At 40.3% G+C, this 12,170-nt stretch overlaps 1 protein-coding gene across 1 annotated transcript in view; it reads right to left on the bottom strand.

The window, feature by feature from the left end:
* PRKCI (protein kinase C iota) overlaps positions 1-12,170 on the bottom strand; it is a 64,041-nt gene that overhangs the window by 26,420 nt on the left and 25,451 nt on the right. Inside the window, exons 2-5 of the mRNA XM_075268705.1 lie at positions 11,308-11,429; positions 5,250-5,339; positions 2,570-2,620; positions 1,523-1,608 (exon numbers count right to left, since the gene is read on the bottom strand). Coding sequence (XP_075124806.1) covers positions 1,523-1,608; positions 2,570-2,620; positions 5,250-5,339; positions 11,308-11,429 — 349 coding nt within the window. The remainder of the gene's footprint in view (positions 1-1,522; positions 1,609-2,569; positions 2,621-5,249; positions 5,340-11,307; positions 11,430-12,170) is intronic.

The following is a 12,170-nucleotide window of genomic DNA, read 5'->3' on the forward strand; positions in this document are numbered from 1 at the left end:
AAAAAAAAAAAAAAAAAAAATCCCCAACCATAAGCAGGCAATGGCGACGCAACACGACCTAACAATATTATCTTGCCTGTATACTGAAGTATAACCTGGGAATAAGGTCACCAACTTGACATCAAACAAACCACATATAGAGCCTCATGTCAAAGTGGTACAACGGCTGACCAATCACATTCAAGGTTTCATTTTCCAAGTTGTACTAAATATAAATGGTTGCTATGGACAACCCTGCCATCTCTGTCTGCATTACCATGAATAAAACTCACTAGAGCAGATTTACCAATACTGTCTGAGGTCACACATTTTGGAAAAGCTATATTTTTGCTGCAGATTTTGCTGTGTATTTTTTTTTTTTTTTTTTTTTTTTTTTTTGAGCGAAAACCAGGACTGTACTGTAAAAGAAATGGGAAATACAATGAAACCAAGTATACATCCACTCCTGGCTTCAGCTAAAAAAAAAAAAAATGCTGAGAAATCTTCAACAAAAACCGCAGTATTACAACTTGTGGCCTCAGCCAAAAAGTTAAAACAACATAAATCGATTATCCTAGTGTCTTGTGCTGGATGATAAATCTGATGCAGTATTAGACTGCCCAGTTTATCTTTACATCTCCTACTAGTTGGCGCAGTTTACACCAACCTGCTAAGCCATGACCCTTTCTTGCACAAAGCATGTTAGGATAGGTTCACATCAGCGTTGAGCATCCATTCTTCTGCTCCATTATAGGAGTAAAGCATTGTAAGCAATAGATCTTTAAAATGAAAGATGCCAATGCTGCCCAAAAGATCCTGTTCTCTATACTAAGGTCTGCTTGGCTTCAGTGTCAGTGATTGTTGTGTTACCAGATAAAAAAGATAAAAAATTCTACATGCAAGACTTTCCTCTGCCGTTTTTAATGGATTTCACAATGCAGGCCCCTAAAAGGCACCAGATTTCTCATAAATTTACTTAGTAAATGTCTCCCACTGCTTTCTAGAAAGAATAGTGTAATATGTCTGCTTATAAAACATATAGTGGAAACACAAAAAAACTATTAGACAAACTAGTATAATTATAACACAATACAGAACAAATCATATTGTAAACACAATAAATAAAATTCAATGTGACAGTCTGATTCATAAAAAAATGTTTCATGTATCGTTCTAACACTTGGAATCCTACATTTTAGTCTTTCTGGCACTCCTCCTCTGATCTCCAGGCTTTTCTTCATATCTGTTAAATGGCCACCGGATTCTCAGTATTTACATCGTGTAGTTGACAACAGGGGGTAGCGTTTGAGACCAAAGCACTGTGTGAATATAGCAGGCTGAGAAGCGGGTGGCCATTATATAGATATGATGACAGTACTGGGAATCAAAGGAACACCACTAAAAAAAAAAAAAAAAAAAAAAAAGATTAGAGCCAATATCAGTAAGCAGGTTAACTATACGTTCTGCATATATTGTGAATACGTTGATGTAAATTTGAGGGTCTCGTTATTACATTAATAACATTTAGAATACTTTAACTAACCCTGTTAAATCTTTTAGCTTGGAATGTATGTCCATTTGCACAATATAGTTTTCGCCACCGTCTTGCTCCACGCCGATAGATGGATTCTAGTAAAAGTGGACACCAAAATGCACATTAATTATACAAACTTAACTTTGCTTTTCACAGATCATGCAGGATGATCTGATATTATATTGTGTGGCTATAATATAACCTGAACACAACATGTGCACTACTGGCACATCTGAACATGCAAAGAATGACATTTCCATATATTTGGCTAAATTTTATCTTGGAAAGCCTCTACCATTTCCAAAAGATTATAAATATTAATAATTATCACTGAGTTCTCCAAGAAATATTACATTTCTGGCTGGGATTATGCAAAACCAAAACTATAGAATGACATCATATCATGAGAAGAGATGATTCACCACCTCACCTCAGTTTCACATGATCATCTCACAAGAACAAGATCAACCATGCCCCAACCCAAGCAGGTGACACTTTGAATACTATTTACATAGCTTCGGCCTCACAGCGCTCGGCTTTTACTGTAAGTCACAAAAAACAAACAGACAGCTGCACACATGCACAGACACCTCTCTATTCATTTGCCAGCTCCTCTACATCGGTATGAGCGGTGAGGAATGCCCCCTAATCCTGATAGTACTCATCCACAGACAAGTACTGGGTGAGGCGTTCCTTACCACTCAGCATCATGGCTAGGTGGTAAGGAACGCCCCCCCTCTCAGTACAGAGCAATAGACCCTACTGTGAGGAGGGGCGTTCCTGACAGACTGTCAGAAACGCCCTTCTGACACTGAAGAGCTACGGTATCAGCACTGATAGCTCTTCAGCGGGGGCACAAAACGGGAAAGCCGATTGCTTTCTTGTGGTGTATTACACCGCATGTGCCCGAAGACGTAAAAGGTCCTCTTTGAATAAAAAGGTTATTCTATAGCCATCTATACTGGGGGGAAAAATGGAGTCACTGCTATTCTTCCTATTTTATGTCAAGAATGCATAGAAAAAAATAAAAGTAAAACACACACAAAATCTACTTACTGTCTTCTCCGGCACAGGGCATTCCAGGCCTCTCAGGCACACAAGGGAAGACTGTAAAGAAACAAATAACTTTAAAAAGGATCCATCACTTCTCCTAACATACAGTACCCGGACAAAGCAAGTCCCCATAAAATAACATATCTGGTTTATGAAATTTATAAACAAACTGACAACTGGGTGTAGTCATTCACACTGTCAAAAGGGTGTGTGCTTATACAGTGCTGATCAGACCATGTCAGATTCTGTAAAAACACACACCAACTGGTAACACCCACCTGTCAATTTATTCATTAATCTTCAGCAGAAATAATTAAAGGGATTCAATCAATGGAAAAATGTTTTTTCACTAACAGCACGTCGGAATAGCCTTTAGAAAAGCTATTCTTCTCTTTTTTTTCTGTTCTGTGCTGCCATTTTTGACTTTTGTCTTCTTTCTTCAAATTAGTCTTCACAAAACACAGGGAACCTCCCCTGTGCTCAAAGCACAGGCTCGTCCGAAGATCCAGCGCCGCCTCTCTCTTCTTGTTGACACCTCTCCACAGCATCAGCGTGTCTTAAGGATCCAAATCCTGCGCATGCTCAGTCGGCGTTACCACTTCGCATTGGACAGAGCCAACTGCACATGTCTAGATCAGCCTTATTCATGTGGTCTCTTACAATGGTGGCACAGAGCAGAAAAATAAAGGTAGAAGACTAAAGAAGTCTAAAGACTACTCCAACGTGCTCTTAGTGGAATAAATTCTTTCCAACGATAGAATCCCTTTAAGGAAAAGCCCAACATATTATTCCATCCGGTTTACAAATTAGAAGCAGTGTTTTTATTTAATCTCTATTAACATTATGTTCACCTCTATGTCGTGTAGTTCATTCTTCTTACAGTGACATGCAAAAGTTTGGACATCCCTGGTCAAAATGACTGTTCTTCTGAGCAGTTAAGCAAGTTGAAGATAAAATGATCTTCAAAAGGCATAACAATAAAGATGACATTTTCACAATGTGTTTTTGGGAAAAAAAAATTCACATTAAATTTTCAAAATGAAAAGGGCCTTATGCAAAAGTTTGGGCACCTTGCATGGTTAGTACCTAGTAGCACCCCATTTGGCAAGTATCACAGCTTATAAACACCTTTTGTAGCCTGTCAAGAGTCTTCAAATTCTTGTTTGAGGGATTTTCATCAATTCTTCCTTGGAAAACTCTTCCAGTTCTGTGAGATTCCTGGGTCGTCTTGCATGCACTACTCGTTTGAGGATTAGCCACAGATTTTCAACAATGTTCAGATCACAGGAGGTAAAACCTTCCAGTTGCTTCTCTTTAGGCAGTCTTTTTTTTTTTTTTTTTTTCTTTTTTACAGATGGTGTTATGTTTCATTGAATCCATTCTGCCCTCTACCCTTGAAATGTTGTCTGTGCGACTGCCTGCAACACAACCCCAAAGCATGAAGATTCACCCCCAAGCTTAATGGTTGGAGAGATGTGCTTTTCCTGAAATTCTGTGCCCTTTTTTCTCCAGACATACCTTCGATCACTGTGGCCAAAGAGCTCTATTTTAACCTAATCGGTCCATAGGACTTGTATTCTGAAATGCAGATATTCTTTTGCAAATTTCTGACGTTGAATTTTTAGGTGAGGACGCAGATGATGTTTTCTTCTGATGATTCTTCCATGAAGGCCACATTTGTGCAGGTATCGCTGAACAGTAAAATATTGTACCACAACTCGAGAGTCTGCTAAATCTTCCTGAAGGTATTTTGCAGTCAAGTGGGGAATCTGATTTGCCACTCTGGCAATCCTATGAGCAGCTGACTCTGAAATTTTTCTTGGTCTTCCAGACCTTATCTTGACCTCCCCTGTTCCTGGTAACTGCCATTTCTTAATTACATTTGGAACTGAGGAAAGGGCAACTTGAAAACATTTTCCTATCTTCTTATAGCCTTCTCCTGCTTTGTGGGCCTCCACCATTTTCATTTTCAGAGCGCAAGACAGCTGCTTAGAAGAACCCATGGCTGCTGGGTTTTTTTGGCACAAGGTTAGGGAGTGTTTATAAAGCTGTAAAATTTGTATCACTTGACCTTTCCTAATGATGATAGTGAACAAGCCATAACCCTAACTAGCTAATTAAGGTTTGAGACCTCAGTCAACATTATCTGAGCACACAAATCTACAAAGGATCCCAAACTTTTGCAAGGTACTCCTTTCCCTTTTTCACTCTAAAATTACACTGAAACATAACTGCACTCAAACTGATATGGCTTAAAATTATAGACAAGTGTGTTTAATCTTTAACTTTATGCCTTGTAAAGATCATTTCATCTTCAATTTGCTTAACAGTTCACAATAACAGTCATTTTGACCAGGTGTGTCCAAACTTTTGCATGCTACTGTATGTGGCTATGACAGAAAAAAAACCCCAGAATCCTAGGGACCCCACGGAGTATAATGCAGTCCGTTGGGTGTCTTTTTTTTTTCCTGAAATCCCTGCATGAAAAAGTCCGGCTTGTAGGGCTTTTTCACTGGGGATTTCTGACAGATCTGTGCTGGATGGACACTCAGTACAGATGGGAGTTCAGCATTAATTTGCCACAATAAAGCGACTCTTTAATTAAACACACAATCCGACCACAAAAGGAGAATTGTTACTGTATTGACTAATGTGACTCCACATATTGGATTATTATTCTCACCGTGAATTAGCAGCTCAGAGTCTTTATTCAGTTCATACAACCGGAAAGCTTCTTCTAGCTCAAGCTGTGATGACACTGTGCATGGATCTCCTGATATTAAAAAAGGTAATAAGACAATAAGAAACAATATAATTGACACTTGATAGAAACTTCTATGAAATAAATACCAATACGTGATTTTTTTTTCCCCAGCCAAATTATGGATAAAAATATCTAGTTCACCAAGACAGGCACTTACTGACCAGAGTAGTTGCCCTGGTAATAGTCAGAAAGGTTTGCATTTCACTGAATAATTCTGGAGCCCATTTTGCTTGAGCATCCCATCATTCACACTTGTGCACATCTATAACAGGGGCAGTCGATAAATTGACAAGTGAGTATTACTATTCTTCTTGACAATAGTATCTGTATATGAGCACATCCTAACAGTTTTGATGGTACCGTATCAGACTGCGTAGAAACATGCCACATGGACAAGAGACACAACAGAGGGCTAGAACAATGTAACCAGTCCTAAGAACAGATGTTCAAACATAGCTATTCAATAAATAATAAAGCTCTGCGCCATTGTGTCAGAGTCCTACATTCAGCACATATACTGGGTAACACATCAATAGGATCCATTTACCTATATAGGGCATAAACAATATGCTTTAGTGCAACGGCAGCAAACCTTTTCACGACTACATAAGAACATGCCGCAGTCTTAAAAAATGTATAATGCAAGACAGATAAAACTATATATCTACAGGAAATAGGAAATCTTCCCAAAATATACCACAAATAAAAATAAAGACTGAAAAGTAGACTGCGCCTAAGCACGACACAAGAGCAAAACTCCATGTGCCGGAAAACACAATATCACCAAACACAAACATTCTGTAATCCACCATCTCCTCCATGGAGTTCTGTTCTTAGAAAGTTTTTATTTCCTGAACAGCCATGGCCTACCCAATTGTAGGTGTAAACAAAAAAATAAAAAAAAATGATACAATATTTTAACACCAATCCTGAATACATATGGAAAAAAAAAGTGAAAATCTGCTTCAGATCCTCAAAAGAGCAAATCTAGGCTTTAGGGTATTGAGTGTCTGGTAAGTGATTGACATGTGATAATATGTGTGCAGTTTTCCACACCATGATAAGAAGTCCTATTAACAAAGTTAGCATGTAATGTTAACCCTGCTAATGTGATGCCGCATCTAATAGCGTTCCAGGCATCACACATGAGTATAACACAACCCCCATGCTTCATCTTCTGCTAGAACGTAAGCAAATGTCATAGGTACAGCTTTATGTAGTGTTAAAAGGTGGTGGAAAATCTGACATCTGCTTGTAAACCCTTGATAGCAGGTACAGAGGCCAGGGGCAAGCGCGTGCGAGGCAGGTGAATGCAGTGCAAATGAACGTGACACTTTGTTTTCTCTCCATCTCAGAAACACAATTAGGAAAGAAGAAAAGATAACAGCCAAGTGACTATTCCAGTTTGGGGTTACAAATGGATGAGAAGGAAGTGAGATACATAAGAGCGCAGCAGAATGACTGCAACTTATAGGGGTTATCCTACTTTGAAAAATTGTCAGCAAATACATCCACAGCAGTGCTAAATCCTCATTACTCCCTTGTGCACCCTTTGTATGGCTTTATTTTACTTGCTGCCCTTGTATCAGACTTATTTACATGCAGTGAATCTGTGGAAAGACTACATTTCCCACGATTCATCTGCCTGCTCTCACTCTTTGTGTACTCCTCTCTTCTCCTGGAATTAAATCACAGGACACACAGTGCAAACTCCATATTTGGGTTATGTGTTGTGTCACAGTGTTTTTTTAGTCTGTGCAGTGTCACATGTCTGACCAGGTAATAATTCACTCCTACAGTAAAAGTGTCTGCAAGCAACAAGTAACTGCTCACAGGGAGGGGCAATGGGAATGTAAACTAAACATCATATCTGTGGTCAATGACCTGAAAATAAAGCAGATAAATTGTGCAGGACAGGATATGTCAGGAAGTGTCTGCTACTGATGCATCCAAGTTATCTGCACCATATTTTAAAAAATAAAAAAATAAATGAATTGCATAACACATTAAGATATATACTATTGCAAACATAAAACTGAAGATGAAAAAAAATATTTCAAAATAATGGTAATTACCATACTTTATTTTATATTAATTGGTTACAGTCAAGTAAATAAAATTGGGAAACTTAAATCTTGACAGTGACATCCACACCCTCAGCAAAGGCATTGTCTATATGGTTTTTCATTTTTTCCAGAATCATGACAGCTTTGACAGACACATCACACAAACGTTACCAATCTCAGTGGATTTATAATGCACCCGTCTGTATTGTCAGGAAAAAGGTGTGCGTGTGTGTGTGTGTATACTGTGCGTGTGGTATAAATACTATCTATCTATATCTCAGAATGGATTTAAAAATAAATAAAAAAAAAGGGCAACACAGTGGCTGGGTGAGTCCTGGGTTCGAATCCTGCCAAGGACAACATCTGCAAGGAGTTTGTATATTTTGTTTACCCATGTTTGTGTGGATTTCCTCCCATACTCCAAAGACATACTGATAGGGAAAAATGTACATTGTGAGCTCTATATGGGGCTCACAATCTACATGAAAATAAATTAAAAAAAAAAAACAAACAGTCCTCACCTCAGTGCTCACTGAGTCCTCACTGGTCTTTACAATGTGGTGGTGTTGTGACACACAGGAAACCAACCACTGGCTGAGGCTGGACACCATTGTGGCCAGTGCTCAGACGAGAAGGCATTTTCTACTGGTCAGATACCAGTAGGGAATAAACAAACCTCAGTCGCGAGAAAGTCCCAATATTGCAATATATATATACGGTATTTTTTTATAGACAATGTAAAAACAAAAAACAAAATCTGTAGGTGTCCCCCAGGACTCCGTCCTAGGACCCCTCCTGTTCTCCATCTACACCCTTGGCCTGGGCCAACTCATAGAATCTCATGGCTTTCAGTACCATTGCTATGCCGATGACACCCAAATCTACATCTCTGGACCAGACATTACCTCCCTGCTGGCCAGAGTTCCAGATTGTTTAGCGGCCGTAGCCTCCTTCCTCTCCTCCCGCTTTCTCAAACTCAACATGGAGAAAACAGAGTTTATCATCTTCAGCCCATCCTGTATGGCCCCTCCACCTGACCCATCTATCAAAGTTAATGGAACCACAATTACCCTTGTCCCACAGGCCCGATGCCTTGGGGTAACCCTGGACTCTGAACTATCCTTCAAGCCACATATTCAAGCCCTCAACACCTCCTGCCGCCTGCAGCTCAAGAACATCCACCGAATTCGCCCCTTCCTCACCCAGGAAACTACCAAGATGCTCGTCCAGGCCCTCATAATCTCCCGCCTAGACTACTGCAACACCCTTCTCCATGGACTCCCAGCTAACACCCTCGCCCCCCCTCCAGTCCACCTTAAACTGCGCTGCTCGCTTAATCCACCTCCCCCCCCCCCCCCGATCTTCATCGGCTGCTCCCCTCTGCCAGTCCCTCCACTGGCTACCTATAGCCCAGCGAATTGAGTTCAAGCTACTAACGTTAACATACAAAGCCATCCATAACCTGTCCCCTCCGTATATCTCTGAACTAATTTCACGCTACCTGCCCACACGTAACCTCAGATCCTCCAATGACCTCCTACTCCGCTCTGCTCTCATCCGCTCCTCACACAACCGTCTCCAAGACTTCTCTCGTGCATCCCCAATGCTCTGGAACTCCTTACCACGACACATAAGACTGACCCCCACAATCACAGGCTTCAAGAAGGCCCTGAAGACTCACCTATTCAGGAAGGCCTACAACCTCCAATAACACTATCACCGCACCGCCATCTGTACAGTCTCCCCCTCTCCTTCTGTCTCTACCCCCCTTCCCTCATAGATTGTAAGCCCTTGCGGGCAGGGCCCTCTACCCCACTATACCAGTCGGTCATTGTTAGTATTATATCTACCTGTATATTCTGTGTATTGTGTGTAACCCCCAAATGTAAAGCACCATGGAATTAATGGTGCTATATAAATAAATAATAATAATTTTAAAAACCAGATATATCACTTCATAAGAAGTCTTGTTCACACCTTTTCCATACCCCACCATTCACACTTGAACACATCTGTCAGCAGCTGTCACAAATTCCATAAAAAATAGTTGAAAAGACAGCTCAAGATGCAGTACTACTATGCCCACTAACATGTCAGGCACCAAGATGGAATCCAGGACAATCTCCAATGTTATCTGATCAGGCGCCGCTATGTAGTTCAACTGACAGATCAGGGACCACCATCATATTTGATGTTCTGCCGTTATAAAAAAAATAAATAAACTGCGCAGATGTGAATACAGACTAGGGGTCCCTTCATTTGGTGTTAATCTTAATTAATAATTCTGAAGTGATGGAAGTCTGCATGCACAGCCTCCCTGGCTCTGCTCTACACCTGTTGTAGGTCCATAGAGTAGAGCAGAGTCAGACATGTTACAGAGTCCAAAAGTCTGCAGGGAATTAAACTTCCAGCCTGCCCAGCTATGCTCAGGAAACATAATCGAGCCTCCATTGGACCAGTAATTAAGATTATCCAGTGAAGGGAACGCACTTGTAAGCTTTACTTCACCCTGCATTTAACCCCTTTAACCCCAGCCAAAGCATCAAACAAGCACAATTTTCAATAGTATTCACAACCGCTTTTCTAAATCATAGAATGAAACCTGAGGCGCGTGATAGCAACATATATTTAACAAACATGATGGAATTGCTCAAAGCTATTGATATATAATCAGTTACAAAGGGAGACAGATGAGAAGATGGAAAAAGCAGCTCCATGGCTAATGTCACGCAGCTAAGACAAACTGCTGTGCGATGCATGTGAAGTTACCAGGGAGCATTGCATTGTAAAGATTCTACACATGTACTCATCTCATGTATATGCACATCATAAATTGTGCACTGCTGGCAGGGCTCAGCACACAGCTGCAGGCAGGGAGTTATGGGGCTTCAAATTAGGATTTATATAAATCAAACCAGGGCCATAGGCAAATTACTAGCCAAAACTGCTACACTGTTACTAGATAAAGCTACATCCATTAGCAGCGTAGAAGAAATGGATGATATGAAAATACTGAAATATTCCCACATTCTCACTATTACTGAATATAACCCAGAGACAGGGAGATGCTCAACAAGAGCAACCAAGTCTGGAAGAACTGAGATGATTTATGAGCGCCCTACACGAATGATAATAATAAACATAAAATATATTAAAAGAAATCAAAAGAGTAGCACAAGGGAACCTTCATCAGGGATATACAATTCCTCTTTGCTTCCAAGTCACTCACATCATCTGTAAAATTATTATAGGCTTCCACATTCAATTGTGTGAAGTATACAGTATATTGTACATTTATTTATAGCGCCTTTAAATCACATCTCACGGCAAATACATATATATATCTAAGCAGGGGCATATGGAAAGGTGAGAGGCAACTGGTCACTTGCCTGGGTTCAGTTATGTAGGAATGAAAAGTGGCACAAGCTGAATGTATCTGGACATCATGCCTTCCCTCTTCTGCCACCGTTATTCTAAGTTACAAAACTAGGAGCTTCTTAATAGATTATGTAAATTAATCCAGGACACTGAAGATGAAGGGAAGTGTGTGCAGTGGGTTTAACTATACACTATGAAGGTGTAATGTCCTGTCTTACAGATAGTAGAAACCACCAAGTCATGTGTATGTAGCCTTAGGATAGGTCGTCATCAATGTCAAATCGGCAGGGGGTATGACACCTGGGACCTCCACCAATTAGCTGTTCTCAGCAGCCACTATACAGAGAACAGAGCCGGAAGCAGATAGCTGTTCTGCATATAGTGGCTTTGCTTAGTTACTGCAGCATGCTTAGTGAAATTATATTGATGAGCTAAGTATGTGTGACCAATATCATTTTCCTGGAAAATCCCTTTATCCAAATTTTAGCTGTGACTGTATGAAAGCATCCTTTAGGGTTGTTTGCAGGTATTACCTTCTTCGTCGATCCACTTCATTGTGAAGAGCTGCTCATTGTCAAAGGCGCACATATCCTTCACTTCACTACAAAGTCCATCAAAGGTGATGCTGGGGTCAAAGTGGGTAATCATGATGTCTCTACAAAAAGAAAACCTAATGTTAGTAAATAGCAAAAAAATCAGAGTGTAAAACTTCAAAATCATAAAAGAAGTGTAATCTTGTAGTATCCTGCTGTATATTTCCACGTAATGGACACCTTCTCCATCACTGACACCAGCGCATTCACTGAGGTTTATTCTTCTAGAGAAAAGCTTCTTCATGTTGCTGCACTCCAGAGGAGAGATGTTAGGGCTAGTTCACACAGAGCAAAATGGCGTGGATTTCGACGCAGAATCCACCTCAAAACAATAGAGTCCTATGTAAACTGCTAGCGGTTTTTATTTACGCTAGCGGGAAAAAAAGCAACATGACCTTTCTTCAGGCAGATTCCGCATGAAAAAAACAACAAGTCAATGGGAGGCGGAAAAAACGTTTTTTTTTTTTGTTTTTTTTTCAAGGTCCATACACTATGCTGGAGGAACCAACCCTAAACTAAAAACGCCTCAAAAAACGCTTCATGTCAAAAAAACGCTTCAAAAACCATTTCCTAATTCCTGAAGTGGATTTTTTTCCTGACCAAATTCCTCGAAACCTAACTACGTGTGAACTAGCCCTTAGAGAGATCATCTGGTAATTTATGTTCTATGGTGGCTGTCAGAGACCCTTGAGGTTGTACTTCACCCTAAGAATAGTGGGACAGAGGATTTCTAGAGGCTACTAACCCCCTAACCCACCACCAATGTCATTCTGGTATACCTTAACCCGCATATGGAGTGGTGG

The sequence above is a fragment of the Leptodactylus fuscus genome, chromosome 3 (genome assembly GCF_031893055.1).
Source record: "Leptodactylus fuscus isolate aLepFus1 chromosome 3, aLepFus1.hap2, whole genome shotgun sequence".
Taxonomy (NCBI): domain Eukaryota; kingdom Metazoa; phylum Chordata; class Amphibia; order Anura; family Leptodactylidae; genus Leptodactylus; species Leptodactylus fuscus.